The sequence below is a fragment of the Xenopus laevis genome, chromosome 3L (genome assembly GCF_017654675.1).
Source record: "Xenopus laevis strain J_2021 chromosome 3L, Xenopus_laevis_v10.1, whole genome shotgun sequence".
Taxonomy (NCBI): domain Eukaryota; kingdom Metazoa; phylum Chordata; class Amphibia; order Anura; family Pipidae; genus Xenopus; species Xenopus laevis.
In genome coordinates this window covers 3675780-3689945 of record NC_054375.1, presented here as the reverse complement: position 1 = coordinate 3689945, position 14166 = coordinate 3675780, and the positions used below count along the sequence as shown (strand labels likewise).

At 43.9% G+C, this 14166-nt stretch overlaps 1 protein-coding gene across 1 annotated transcript; it reads right to left on the bottom strand.

Moving 5' to 3' along the window:
- Positions 1-1467: 1467 nt before the first annotated feature.
- Positions 1468-14166, bottom strand: sult4a1.L (sulfotransferase family 4A member 1 L homeolog). The gene is given in 7 exon segments (NM_001094084.1): positions 1468-2089; positions 3968-4106; positions 4226-4320; positions 5083-5209; positions 5730-5810; positions 6156-6286; positions 13488-14166. Coding segments are annotated over 7 exon segments (855 nt in total). The 5' UTR covers positions 13657-14166; the 3' UTR covers positions 1468-1976.

The following is a 14166-nucleotide window of genomic DNA, read 5'->3' as shown; positions in this document are numbered from 1 at the left end:
TAAAGGAGATTTGTGGGGGTTAAAAAACATGGACCCTGCAGATGGTCCTCTGTTTCTTTCCCTATGTTGCCCATAGTAATCAATTCACTTACAAACGGCCCAAGTTTTAAAAATACGACTTTGCTCACCTGCTGCAGCCCTGGCAGATGTATCACTAAGTGAAGGAGTATCAGATAAAGAACTACACGTGTATTCCCTAAAATACATTAAAAATGTCAGGGACCTTACTCGGTAATATTTTAAGGTCAAAATGTATTGTAATGTTTTTATTTCTGAAAGTCAATGTAAATGTCCCCCATAATGTTTATTTATATCACATGAGCTCCACACATGGGAGTCATTCTCAGGCCTTGGGATTAATTCCTCTAATTGCAGGTGCCGGTGCCACATTTAGAACTGGCAAGAAAAAAAAAGACAAAGCTGCACATTTTTAGCTCTTTGTTCTCCTTTTTAATTCCCGGCATCCTGGAAATCATATGGTGAGATAGAGCATTCATGTATTCAATTCCTAACCCTGCCTCTCCTTGCCTTCAGCCATTAGAAGTAAACTGGGTCGGCCTGAATTACCCTTGTTAGGATCTACTTTAGCTTTAGTGAGTCCAGAATTCTTGACCTGGAAATGTACATGGGCTGCTCTCTTTCCCATGGCCAGGACTTGGGTTTGACTCCTGTGTATGGGAGAATCTAATTGCCTCACTTATAGGTCAAGGCAATCAGTCTGCTGGTGGTGCAAGCTCGCCCTCTAGTGGTAACGCCACTTTATATTAATTTCCCTATAAATGAAAGGGCAACTCCCAGCAGGCCTTTCTTCTTTCCACCATAGCTGTATAGGACACATATTATATTTAGCACCCTCTGCATCTATTAGGCTACTCTGACACCCCATATATTATTTGTAGTGATGGGCGAATTTATTCGCCAGGTACGAATTTGCGGCGAATTTGTGCGATCCGCCGCTGGCGAATAAATTTGCAAAACGGGCGTGAAAGTTTTTTGGACGCTGACACATTTTCACAAAAAAAATGGATGCCGGCGTTCAAAAAAATGGACGCTGGTGCCGTTTCGCGAATTTTTCGACATTTCACGAATTTTGCACGAAATTCACTAATTTTTCGGCAAAGCGAAACGGCGCAAATTCGCCCATCACTAATTATTTCCTCCCTATCTTTACATTCTTCTTCATTAACATGAAATATATTGGTGTATATATAGTGAATAAAGTAACCCCTATTGTAATTTACAAGGATATTAATAGTCACCTCTAAATTCCGTGATCACATAAAAGCACGAGGCCGAAGGCCAGGTCATGGTGACTTCTAATATCCTCATATATACTTTATTTATTATAAAACACAAGCTTTAGTGAGTCATGTGACTAAAATGACATCACTAAGCTCCGTTTATAACTGATGACATCACTAAGAGCCATTTATAAGGATATAATTGACAGGATATTCATGGTTTTTGTGTTTCATACGTTTATAAATGTTTTTTTTTTATTTCAAACATGACAAAGAATGAACCAATACCACCGCAAAGCCCTGAGATCTAATCGCAGCCACCCTGCGGTTACCCACCGTCCGCCCCACACCCCGTAAATATCAAAGATCCTTTCAGTCTAATTCTAAAAAAAATAACACAGAGAACATCACCCCAAAAAAAAGCGCACAATCAGATTGGGTCACAAGCCATTTACAGCAAATTTAAAGCAACCAATCCTGTTCTCGCCAACTGATGTGCTTACACGGATTATTGGAATACATCAGTGACCAGGCAGCCCAGCAGGTTCTAAACTGCTCAGGCACTGCAGGAGTTAATATAATATAATATATTATAATAATAATAATAATAATATAAGTGAATACAGCAGTTTCCTGGAGCTGATATATCTCAGACTATTTCCTATTGTGCAGAAGGTATAAACAGAGCCTTTATGTTTCTTTACGAATATATATATATGCATGCGTTTTATTATTCTATAAGTTGAATTCAAAGGCGAGGTCCAATTTCCCCATCCGCTGCTTGTACACCTGGTCGAATTTTTCATTCATCGATACGGTGAAGATGTCCTTCCACAGGCCGACTCGCCCTGCCGAAATATAGAAACGAGGGATCGTGGTATTAAAAAATAGTCCAAATTCGATTAAAATTTGAAAAAAAATTCAAAAATTCTAAATGTATCATGTACTGTCTCTTTAAAAATTCAACTTCGACCATTCACCATCTAAAACCTGCCCAATTGCTGTTTTAGCCTATGGGGGACCTCCAAGAACCTATTTGGAGTCAATTGGTGGACTTTTTTTGGAATGACCTATCCGGCCAAAAAAACCTTCGATTTAATTTCGGTTGGTCTTTTTGAATTCTAATTTCTAAGTTTTTCAAATTCGAAATTCGACCCTTGATAAATCTTCCCCAAAGGATCCGTGCACAGAAGCAGGTCTGCATAGAATTGGTTTGCTAAGATGGGAAGAACTTGACCTCAACCCAACTGAACCCTTGTGAGTTGAATTGGATCCCCAACTGTGATCCTGATCCCCAACATCAGTGTCCAACCTCACTAATGCTCTTGTGGCTGAATGGAAGCAACTCCCAGCAACAACTCCCAGCAACAATGTTCCAACATCTAGTGAGAACCTTCCCAGAAGAGTAGGGGCAGTTATAGCAGCAAAGGGAGGGGCAACTGAACTGAACCCCTGTAGAATGAATTGGAACCCCGACTGTGAGCCTGATCCCCAACATCAGTGCCCAACCTCACTAATACTCTTGTGGCTGAATGGAAGCAACTCCCAGCAACAATGTTCCAACATCTAGTGGGAACCTTTCCAGAAGAGATGGGGCAGTTATAGCAGCAAAGGGAGGGGCAACTCAACTGAACCCCTGTGGGATGAATTGGAACCCCAACTGTGAGCCTGATCCCCAACATCCGTGTCCAACCTCACTTATACTCTTGTGGCTGAATGGAAGCAACTCCCAGCAACAATGCTCCAACATCTAGTGAGAACCTTCCCAGAAGAGTAGGGGCAGTTATAGCAGCAAAGGGAGGGGTAACCCAACTGAACCCCAGTAGACTGAACTGGAACCCCAACTGTGAGCCTGATCCCCCAACATCAGTTTCCAACTTCAATGTGGCTGAATGGAAGCAACTCCCAGCAACAACTCCCAGCAACAATGTTCCAACATCTAGTGGGAACCTTTCCAGAAGAGATGGGGCAGTTATAGCAGCAAAGGAAGAGGCAACTCAACTGAACCCTCATGGAATGAATTGGAACCCCGACTGTGAGCCTGATCCCCAACGTCAGTGCCCAAATTCACTAATACTCTTGAGGCTGAATGGAAGCAACTCCCAGCAACAATGTTCCAACATCTAATGGGAACCTTCCCAGAAGAGTAGCAAAGGTGGGGGGCAAATGCATGTTAATTCCCTAGGCTTCCCCTTTAATAACAATGGAATCAAATGCCGAGGTCACAATTAATACCTACCTGCCACCTGCCGTGTTCTTCTAACATAGAGTTACAAGCTAACTGCCTGCTTTCAGATCTGTGTAAGACCTTCAGTATGAATGCAAAGAATGAGCTAAAAAAAAAAAAAAAAGCAAAGACAGAACTGAAAAATAAACAACACATTAACAATGAAATGAAAATAAAATGTTAAAATTAAATTAAAGATGAAGAACTAAAAAGAAAGTACGTGGCACTGTCGGGTTATGGTAGAATGCACCATTGGTAGGGAAGGAGTAGTACCGGGGGGATGTTAGATATGTATTTAAAGATACAGACATGAAGCCTCTTCATTTTTAGGCAAGGGGGAATGACTTGCTCTTACATGAGCATCACAGGTTCTCAACACCTTCTGAAACCATGAATGATGGACCTGTCTTTGCCAAGACGCAGTCAAACCCAAGCAAAATGGATGATGCCATGATATAGGTGAAACCAATTAGACCTCAAATGACTTTTGGGAATGTACCTCTGCCTATGGGCAGGGCCTCGGCGTTGCAGCAATGGTCAATGAGAAGATGGCAGTGCTCGATTGTGGACTCCAACTGGGCTTTATCGTATGACACCCCCAGGAACCTGACGAGCTGCTCCACCATTGTTCCTAGGTCCTAGAAGGAAGGAGACATATGTTGAAATACTGTGGGTGATAAAGGAGATAACACATTCTGCACATATACCCTGGGGATGTATTAAATAACAGGGAGCTGGAGCACAGGGTGTGGGTTACCTTGTGCATGTCTTCGTACTTCAGGAACAGGACATTGGAATCCAGGCGATGATCCCAAAACTCTTGAACATGATCAAACCATGAACCGTACCCCACTGCCAAAGTGAAAGAAACCCCAGATATATTATATATAGATATATAACACATATTGAAACTGCTTTCAGTCAGTGCCTCACTGGGCCCCCTATACCTCCAGGATTTCAGGTGGTGCTGGGTGTCAACCATCTACTCTGACCAATGGTGTAAATCCCAGGAGTGCATGGAACAAGGCCCTGGGAGCTCCGCAGCATTGCAACCTTCAATGGGACATTGGGTAAAGAGTCTGCCTCTCTGGACGACCCTATACGTCCAGGATTTTAGGTGATGCTGGTTGACAACCATCTACTCTGACCAATGGTATAAATCCCAGGGGAGCATAGACCAAGGCCCTGGGAGCTCCACCGCATTGCAGCATGAAGTTTCTTGAATGGGACATTGGGTAAAGAGTTTGCCTCATTGGACAATCTATACATCCAGGATTTCCGGTGGTGCTGGTTGACAACCATCTACTCTGATCAAAAAGGGTGTGTAAATCCTTTCCTCTTAATACTTAATATATTAACAGCATGGCTTCAGAATTGCCTAAACATTTGGGTCTCTTGGCTATGAATGGACTCGGTCAAACCAGGACAACTAATTGCCAGTGAGCTCCATAGACCTCCAGCTTGGTGTCATCCTCCCTGGGGTAGTGCAGGCTGCGATGCGATTGGAACGAGCACCACTGGAGTATTAAAGCATTGTTACTCTTGTCAATACATCAGAAAGTTCTAAGGTACCTTCCTCCCTTCCCCAACACAAAGTAAAAGGTGAAGTCTTACACTTGTCATTCATAAATCGCCTGCAGAATTCCTGGAATGTCCCTCTGTAGCTCATGGTCCTCAGGGAGCGGTGGAATTGATAATATGACACTACAAGGTCTTTAGGGTTGCGAGCCATATATATAACCTTCCAAAAACACAAAAAAATTGCCAGTGACTGTTCTTAAAATTGTTTAGTAATGGCCAACAGGCTACCCATAGACCTTATTAACCATTATTTCCCCTTTATTCCGTAATATTTGTGCAATAAAAACACAGGATTCAGGACACCATAACTGAAGTCAAACCTTTTTGAATATGAAGATCTAGGGGTAGCAGGGGCCACCATCAGGATTTGTGTCCCCTAGTTTGGAGTGTATGTAAAGGGACCCTCCTCAGCTTTGTGTCTGAAGAAACCTACCCTCAAGTCCCTTTGGATGGGGATAAAGTTGGATGGGGATAAAGTTGGATGGGTTGGGGATAAAGATGTCCCACATTTTTTAAGGAGACCTCAAAGTACTTGGGGCCCATGTGGTTTTTCACTGGCCACGCCTATTTATATTAACCATTAAGGGCTAGCAATATCCGGTATTTTCATGGAAACGATGTTGGTGTAGGAACCATGCTACATCTCAGCTATAAACTAAGAGCAAGCAGCACCCACGTACCTTGGAGTTACCATTGTGCAAATCTGATGGCAGAAATCGATAGGGGAGGTGACTCTTGATAAGCCGAGGAGATGTCAGTTCCTACGACAAATTCACAGTGTCACTATACAGACTGCCCATTAGGACTGTGCCACGATACAGATGCAACAAACAGATGGAACGCTTGGGGACAACCCTTCTGCTTCAGCTAAACTATACCATCTTCTTCTCAGCATCTTGACATTGTAATGGAAGGGTTGTGCACAAACGATGCTCCATATCAATGTTAGAAATAGGGAAGGACTAATGCCATTATAAATGCTATGCATAGTCCCAGCTGTAAAGCACGACAGTGCTGCTGTTATCTTACAGGAAGGAAGTTGAAGCAGTCACATGACATACAGTAAAAACATTATCCATGGATAAGAAATTGTACTAGGACTCTACCTTAATGATGTCGAGACCCGGCTGAGGATACTCCAGAACTGGAAGCTGTTCGTCGATATTCATAAGTCCAATCTCATCAGGGTCGGCTCCCTGGCTCACCAGATACACCACCTCCTGCAGCAAACTGGTACCTACAAGATAGTTCCATGTTGCACTGTAAGGCATGCTGGGAGTTTGGAGTTGGCTTTCAGCGGGGACTTAGTTCGGGAGGGGTGGCAGAAATAAAAACTAATATATTTCATTTAGGTGTGAGTGTTATACGGGTGTGAAAATCTTCATTCTATATGAGTGATCTCATTAATGTCCATTTATTTTTTTCATACAAGCTTTGGAGTTGCTTAGAGTTGTAGTTCTGTAATAAGCAGAGGGACACACATTGCACATTGCTCTTTACATCAGGAATCATGGGGCCACTTCATCTGCCACTTAATCAGTCCATTCTTGGCCCTATTACTCCAAAACCCAACTGGGGAAGCCAATCCCCTTTCATGACAGTCCATGTCTCCTGTTTGGTTGGTACCTATAACAGGTCTCTTAACTTTATCCCATGATGGTGGCTCTGATGATAGGGCACATTGGTTAGAGTAAGAAAGATGAAGACAGTATTGCAAGATGGAGACAGTAGGACGAGAATGAGACAGTATGGCAATATGGAGACAGTAGGACAAGATGGAGACATTAGGGCAAGATGGAGGCAGTAGGGTAAGATGGAGACCGTAGGACAAGATGGAGACCGTAGGACAAGATGGAGACAGTAGGGTAAGATGGAGACAGTAGGGTAAGATGGAGACCGTAGGACAAGATGGATACAGCAGAGCAAACAGTAGGGCAAGATGGAGACAGCAGGACAAGATGGAGACAGTAGGGCAAGATGGAAAGTAGGACAAGGTGAAGACAGTAGGGCAAGATGGAGAAAGACATAGGACAAGGTGGAGACAGTAGGACAAGATGGATACAGTAGGGGAAGATGATGACAGAATGAGATGGAGTCAGTAGGGCAAGATGGAGACAACATGGCAATGTGGCACTGGGGCAAGATGGAGATAGTAGGATAATATGGTGATAGTATAGTAAGATAAGGATAGTAGGACTAGATAGAGAGAGTAGGGCTATAGGGAGACAATGGGATATGATGGAGTCAGTAGGGCAAGGTGGAGACAGTAGGACAAGATGGAGACAGTAGAGCAAGATGGAGACAGTAGGAGAATATGCAGACAGTAGGACAAGATGGAGACTGTAGGGGAAGATGGAGACAGTAGTCAAGTAGGACAAGGGGAAAGATGGAGACAGTGGGACAAGATGGAGACAGTAGACACATAGGACAAGGGGAAAGATGGAGACAGTGAGGCAAGATGGAGACAGTAGGGCAAGATAGAGACAGTAGGGCAAGATAGAGACAGTTGACAAGTAGGAAAAGGGGAAAGATGGAGACAGTATGGCAAGATGGAGACACCAGGATAAGATGGAGACAGTCAAGACAAGATGGGGAAGGTAGAGACAGTAGGGTAAGATGGGAATGGTAGACCTAGATGGAGACATTCTGAGCTAGAGACAGCACACTGTCAACATTGACTGTTTCATGGGGGACAAGCAAATTTGCCCATGCTTGAATTACCTGCATAGTCAGTGAATACATCTCAGTGAAACAATGCAGAGCTCAGACCCCCTGTAATTGAATTCTGGCCCAGGGCAGCTACTTGGACAAAGCCAGGATTCTTTCTGAGAACATTAAATATCTCATTTAATCTAATAATGCACACGCGGCGATGCGTTTTCAATAGTCGCCCAAAGTTTCATCAGTGAGGCAACTTCGGGTGACTATAGAAAACGCATCTTGTGACACCTCTGTATATCCTAAAGCCCCTGTACTGTTCTACCTGAGACCCCTCTATTGTTTATATCCTAAAGCCCCTGTACTGTTCTACCTGAGACCCCTCTATTGTTTCTATCCTAAAGCCCCTGTACTGTTCTACCTGAGACCCCTCTATTGTTTCTATCCTAAAGCCCCTGTACTGTTCTACCTGAGACCCCTCTATTGTTTCTATCCTAAAGCCCCTGTACTGTTCTACCTGAGACCCCTCTATTGTTTATATCCTAAAGCCCCTGTACTGTTCCACCTGAGACCCCTCTATTGTTTCTATCCTAAAGCCCCTGTACTGTTCTACCTGAGACCCCTCTATTGTTTCTATCCTAAAGCCCCTGTACTGTTCTACCTGAGACCCCCTCTATTGTTTATATCCTAAAGCCCCTGTACTGTTCTACCTGAGACCCCCCTATTGTTTATATCCTAAAGCCCCTGTACTGTTCTACCTGAGACCCCCTCTATTGTTTATATCTATCCTAAAGCCCCTGTACTGTTCTACCTGAGACCCCTCTATTGTTTATATCCTAAAGCCCCTGTACTGTTCTACCTGAGACCCCTCTATTGTTTATATCCTAAAGCCCCTGTACTGTTCTACCTGAGACCCCTCTATTGTTTATATCCTAAAGCCCCTGTACTGTTCTACCTGAGACCCCTCTATTGTTTATATCCTAAAGCCCCTGTACTGTTCTACCTGAGACCCCTCTATTGTTTATATCCTAAAGCCCCTGTACTGTTCTACCTGAGACCCCTCTATTGTTTATATCCTAAAGCCCCTGTACTGTTCTACCTGAGACCCCTCTATTGTTTATATCCTAAAGCCCCTGTACTGTTCTACCTGAGACTGAAACTGCCACATTGTTCACCTGTTCACACTTTATACAAAATACTAATGGGGCCCCAGCACTGTGTCACTGTATGTTGTACATATTAGACTGAGAGCATTCCCTGTCTCCTGCTCTCTTCTGTCTTCTCTCCCTGTGTGTGTCTCATACATATACTGTATTATACACAGGGGAGGAGGAGGCATATGGATTTATGTCTTATATGACTTAGCTTTTTTCACATATGAGTGACATCCCTGCAGGACAGACACAAGGTAGTTTGACACCCTAGGCAAGAGCTTCAATCAGTGCCCCCCTGTCCTGCATTACCATTTCCCTCCTTACCATGATGGTTTTAAATAAAGAGAGCAAGAAAATGTACAACACTTTCATTTATATTACTGCCCCCTGTACCTGTACCAGCAAGCTCAGCAGCCCTCCATCATACAGCCCTCCTGCAGCCATCATATTGCCCCCAATCTTTACCTGTGTCAGCAGCAGCCAAAAATAAATCTGATCACATCATATTGCCCCCAAGTATTTATGTACCTGTGCCAGCGCCCAGCCCAATCTATACGTGGCTGTGCCAGCAGGAGGCTTCACACTTTACAGTAATAGAAAGAAAGTCTTCAGTTCAGTGTAACTGTGCAAGTCTGAGAGCAGCGAGAGTCACACCAAGCAGCCCCCCAGCTCTCTGTCTCTCTCTGACACCCATTATTACTATTACTTGTTGGCAAGAGGGAGAAGGTGAAGGAGGGAGATTCCACCCAACTGAGTGACCATGATTACTGAAACAAATGATTAAATAAACGCTTGAAAAAATTAAAAACATAAACCCCATTAAAAGTGCGCCTCTCAATGATGGCACCCTAGACAGCCGCCTACTTTGTCTACCCCTAGTTCCGGCCCTGATCCCTGCAGTGAGCACCAACCACCTGGGTTAATGTGGACATGGTCTTGCGGTAACATGGGTGTGGTTTAAAGTAAAAACAGGGAGTGGCTAACACCAGGACCGTCATCAGAAATCGCAGGGCCCCATACAACAACATTTCCTGGGCCCCCTGGGCTACGCCCACCGCAAGCCCCACCTACAGGTCCGCCCTCCCCACCACACAGTAAAAAAACAAAAAAAAATATTGGTGGCTAGGGTTCCCACATGTTAATAAAAAGATATTGGTGGTCAGGGCCCCCCCATAAAAAAAATTTTGTGGCGAGGGCCCCCCCATAAAAAATATTGGTGGCTAGGACCCCACATAAGAAAAAAAAATTGGTGGCCAAAATTGGTGGCCAGGCCCACCCCCCACATTATAAGATACTTGGTAGCCAGGGCCCCTTAAACGTCCATGCCTTCCCGAAGTCAGCAGCTCTCAGAAAGCAGGGGGGGTCCGGCTAATCAAGTAAGTGTGGTGTGGCTTGGCCCCCCTTACCCTCAGGGCCCCCTACAACTCTCCCCCCTGTCCCCCCCTGATGGCTGCCCTGGCTAACACTGGCCCTCCACCATGTAGATTAGAAAAATTCCAGCCCTCTGTACCATTTAAATTGGACAGCACTGATCTACATAAACCTTAGAGTTATCCTTTCTTAGTTAATACCGACATGTTGGACAGAATTCCCTTTGAGGGTTCCTTATGATATTCCCTGGAATCAAATCATTTGCACTAGTGATGTTTGTTGACTTTGTGTATCTACTGACAAACCAGGGGAACTCGATCCCTGTATCCTCATCCCAACCCAATCACTGGAGAAAACATTCCATGAAATTCCATCCAAACAGGACACTGATGCTGCTCTGAGATTCTATTGATGGACATTTAGCCCAGAGCTTTCACTGCTTCTCAATAAGGATTGTTACCGGCCAAGAACGGCTGAACATTAATCACAGTATTGATTTTTCTTTCTGTTCCACAGGAAGAGATTTCGAAGTGCGTCATGGAGATGCCAAATAATAACTGGGAATGATGGAAAGGTTGTTTATGGACAGAACGGAGGGGCTCTGTGACCAGTTATGTACTCATGTATTATAAGGGATCATGTACCCCCTACTGTAAATGATAAGGATATTAGAAGTCACTGAGGGGTTGTTCTGTGACCATATAAAGGCACAAGGCTGCAGGCTGAGTTATACAGGGAACTCTGAGTATCACTCATGTATTATAAGAGATAATGTACCCCCTACTGTAAATGATAAGGATATTAGAAGTCACTGAGGGGTTGTTCTGTGACCATATAAAGGCACAAGGCTGCAGGCTGAGTTATACAGGGAACTCTGAGTATCACTCATGTATTATAAGGGATAATGTACCCCCTACTGTAAATGATAAGGATATTAGAAGTCACTGAGGGGTTGTTCTGTGACCATATAAAGGCACAAGGCTGCAGGCTGAGTTATACAGGGAACTCTGAGTATCACTCATGTATTATAAGGGATAATGTACCCCCTACTGTAAATGATAAGGATATTTGAAGTCACTAAGGGGTTGTTCTGTGACCAGATAAAGGCACAAGGCTGCAGGCTGAGTTATACAGGGAACTCTGAGTATCACTCATGTATTATAAGGGATAATGTACCCCCTACTGTAAATGATAAGGATATTAGAAGTCACTGAGGGGTTGTTCTGTGACCATATAAAGGCACAAGGCTGCAGGCTGAGTTATACAGGGAACTCTGAGTATCACTCATGTATTATAAGGGATAATGTACCCCCTACTAAGTCAATAAGTCTGCCTGTCCAGGCTGTCAGTGGGTGCTGGCTAGGCATCAGTCAGGGCAAAACTGGACTGCAAATACTGACATCCTCCAGTATATACGGTAATAAAGGAGCAAAGCATTGTGGGATCTGTAGTTCAGCTGTTATCAGTAAAACAGGTCCTACACAGGCCTACACTGAATGCTATTTGGCTGCTCTTGATCTGGTCTGCAGTTCATTGTCCTGTGTTCTGGGCCAAAACCATGGCTGCTCATCTGATTTCAGCTACAAGGACTGGATATCTATTGGACACATCTGAAAATCCCCCTGGGTAAGGACTGCTTTGGGTTATTAAAGGGGTCGTTCATCTTTAAGTTAACTTTTAGCCTGTTACAGAATGGCCAATTCTAAGCAACTTTTCAATTGGTCTTTGTTTTGTCTTTTTTATCATTTCTAAATGATGTACCTTCGTCTTTGGACACTGTCCAGCTTTGAAAAGGGGGTCACTGACCCCATCTAAAAAACAAATGGCTACACAAGTTACTCATCTTTCTATTCACTCCTTCATTTATATTCCGGTCTCTGATTCAAATACGTGCATGGTTGCTATGGCCATTTGGACCTTAGCAACCACATTGCTGAAATTACACACTATATAACACTAATGATTAATTTAAAGGTGAACAGCCCCTTTAAGGTGTTTTTTTTTTTCTAATAGGCCTGTATAAGCCCCTACTGTGATCTGATAATTACCCTGTGGATAGTTATAGAACTAAGTGCTGATAATCCTCCCCCATTCAGCTGCCAGTCCTCTGTTCAAACATCTGCCTGGTTGCTATGGTAAATAGGAGCCTAACAACCAGGCAGTAAAATCATTAAATGAAACCTAAAAATATAAAATAAAGCCCAAGTGAATTTGTCACCATTTTAATGCCACTCAACAAGTCCTTAAAGGTTGATGCCAAGGTAAACTTCCCCTTTATTGTAACGTTAATGGGGTCCCAGCCAGTATTTCTATGCCCACCAGTCTATAATGTGTAAGTTAAAGCAAAGCATCGGTTCCTGACATATTCTTGTGGTTCCGCCTGGTTCTGCGGCGCGGCCATGTTTGATAAGACAATAAATGTTTTAGTAATAAATGCAGAAATACTGACACATATCTGAGCCAATAAACAGAGAGATGCAGGTGGAGTTTTGTGCCTTTAAATGGGTGCTTCACCTTTACGTTAACTTTTACTAGGTTATAGAAAGGCCAATTTTAAGCAACATTTCAATTGGTCTTCATTGTTTATTTTCTATAATTTTTTTATTATTTGCCTTTTTCTTTTCAGCTTTCAAAAGGGGGTCACTGACCCCATCTATAAAACAACGGCTCTGTAAGGCTACAAATATATTGTTATTGCTACTTTGTATTCCTCCTCTTTCTAGTCAGGCCTCTCCTATTCATATTCCAGTCTCTTATTCAAATCAGTGCATGGTTGCTAGGGGAATTTGGACCCTAGCAACCAGATGGCTGAAATTGCAACCTGGAGAGCTGCTGAATAAAAAGCTAAATCAGTCAAAAACCACAAGTAATAAAAAATGAAAACCAATTGCAAATTGTCTCAGAATATCCCTCTCTACATCATACTAACAGTTAATTAAAGGGCGAACAACCCCCTTTAAAGGCCAATTGCAAAGCAGACAGAAGTCAATGCAGACGGTTACAGGACGGGTTAATGTGCAGATCTGAAGCTGAGCTCATTCTCCAGCCCCCCCCCCATGCATGATGTCATAGTCTGGGGAAACATCACTTCCTGATGCATTATATAATCAATATACCCCTCACCCACCCACCGCTCCATAAATACCATTAATGCTGCAAATACCCCCAACACACACACCAGGTGAATTTCCCCTTCCCAGACACTGCGTCATATATTTGCAGACCCCCCAGTGCTGATATAAGGATATATGTTACCTGATTTGGGGTAGGTGACGATCCAGATGTCATTTTCCCGGACAGGGAAATCCGATACTTCTTCCATTTTCCCCCTGCAAAAGGGGGGCAGCCGGATCCCATTGTACTCGAAATACTTGCTCTCAAATTCACAGGGGGTGCTGGGGGTCTCCGCTTCACTCTCGGCCATGCTCAGGGCTCCTGAGGGGCAAGTGGCTGCAGGACTTGGCTAGCAGAGAGAGGGCCAGTGTGCTATGGGGGTGGCTGCTGGGCTGTTAAGCAGAGGGCTTGGCTTGTGTTGGGCTCTCTCAGGGGTCTCACTGGCTTGTACCTGGATGGTAAGGTAAAAGCTGGACTAGTAACTGGGCAGGCTGGTTGGGCAACTGGGCAATATGATGGGTGTCTGTAAAGTTGGACTGGCAAAATAGAAAAATAAAAGGCCCCTAGATAACAAAAGTGAACAGCTGGGTACAAGTGAGGGGACTGATGGGTAAAGGTGGAGAGACTGACTCAAAGCCTTGAGACTGCTGACCAGAACCACAAGGAGAGACAGCAGGGTACAGGAGAAGAGAGTGCTGTAGATCCCTGGCACAGATGGACAGAAAGGAGGATTAAATGGGCAGAGAGAGTGCTGTAGATCCCTGGATCAGGAAAAGAGAGTGCAGGATTGGCTGGGCAGACAGAGTGCTGTAGATCCCTG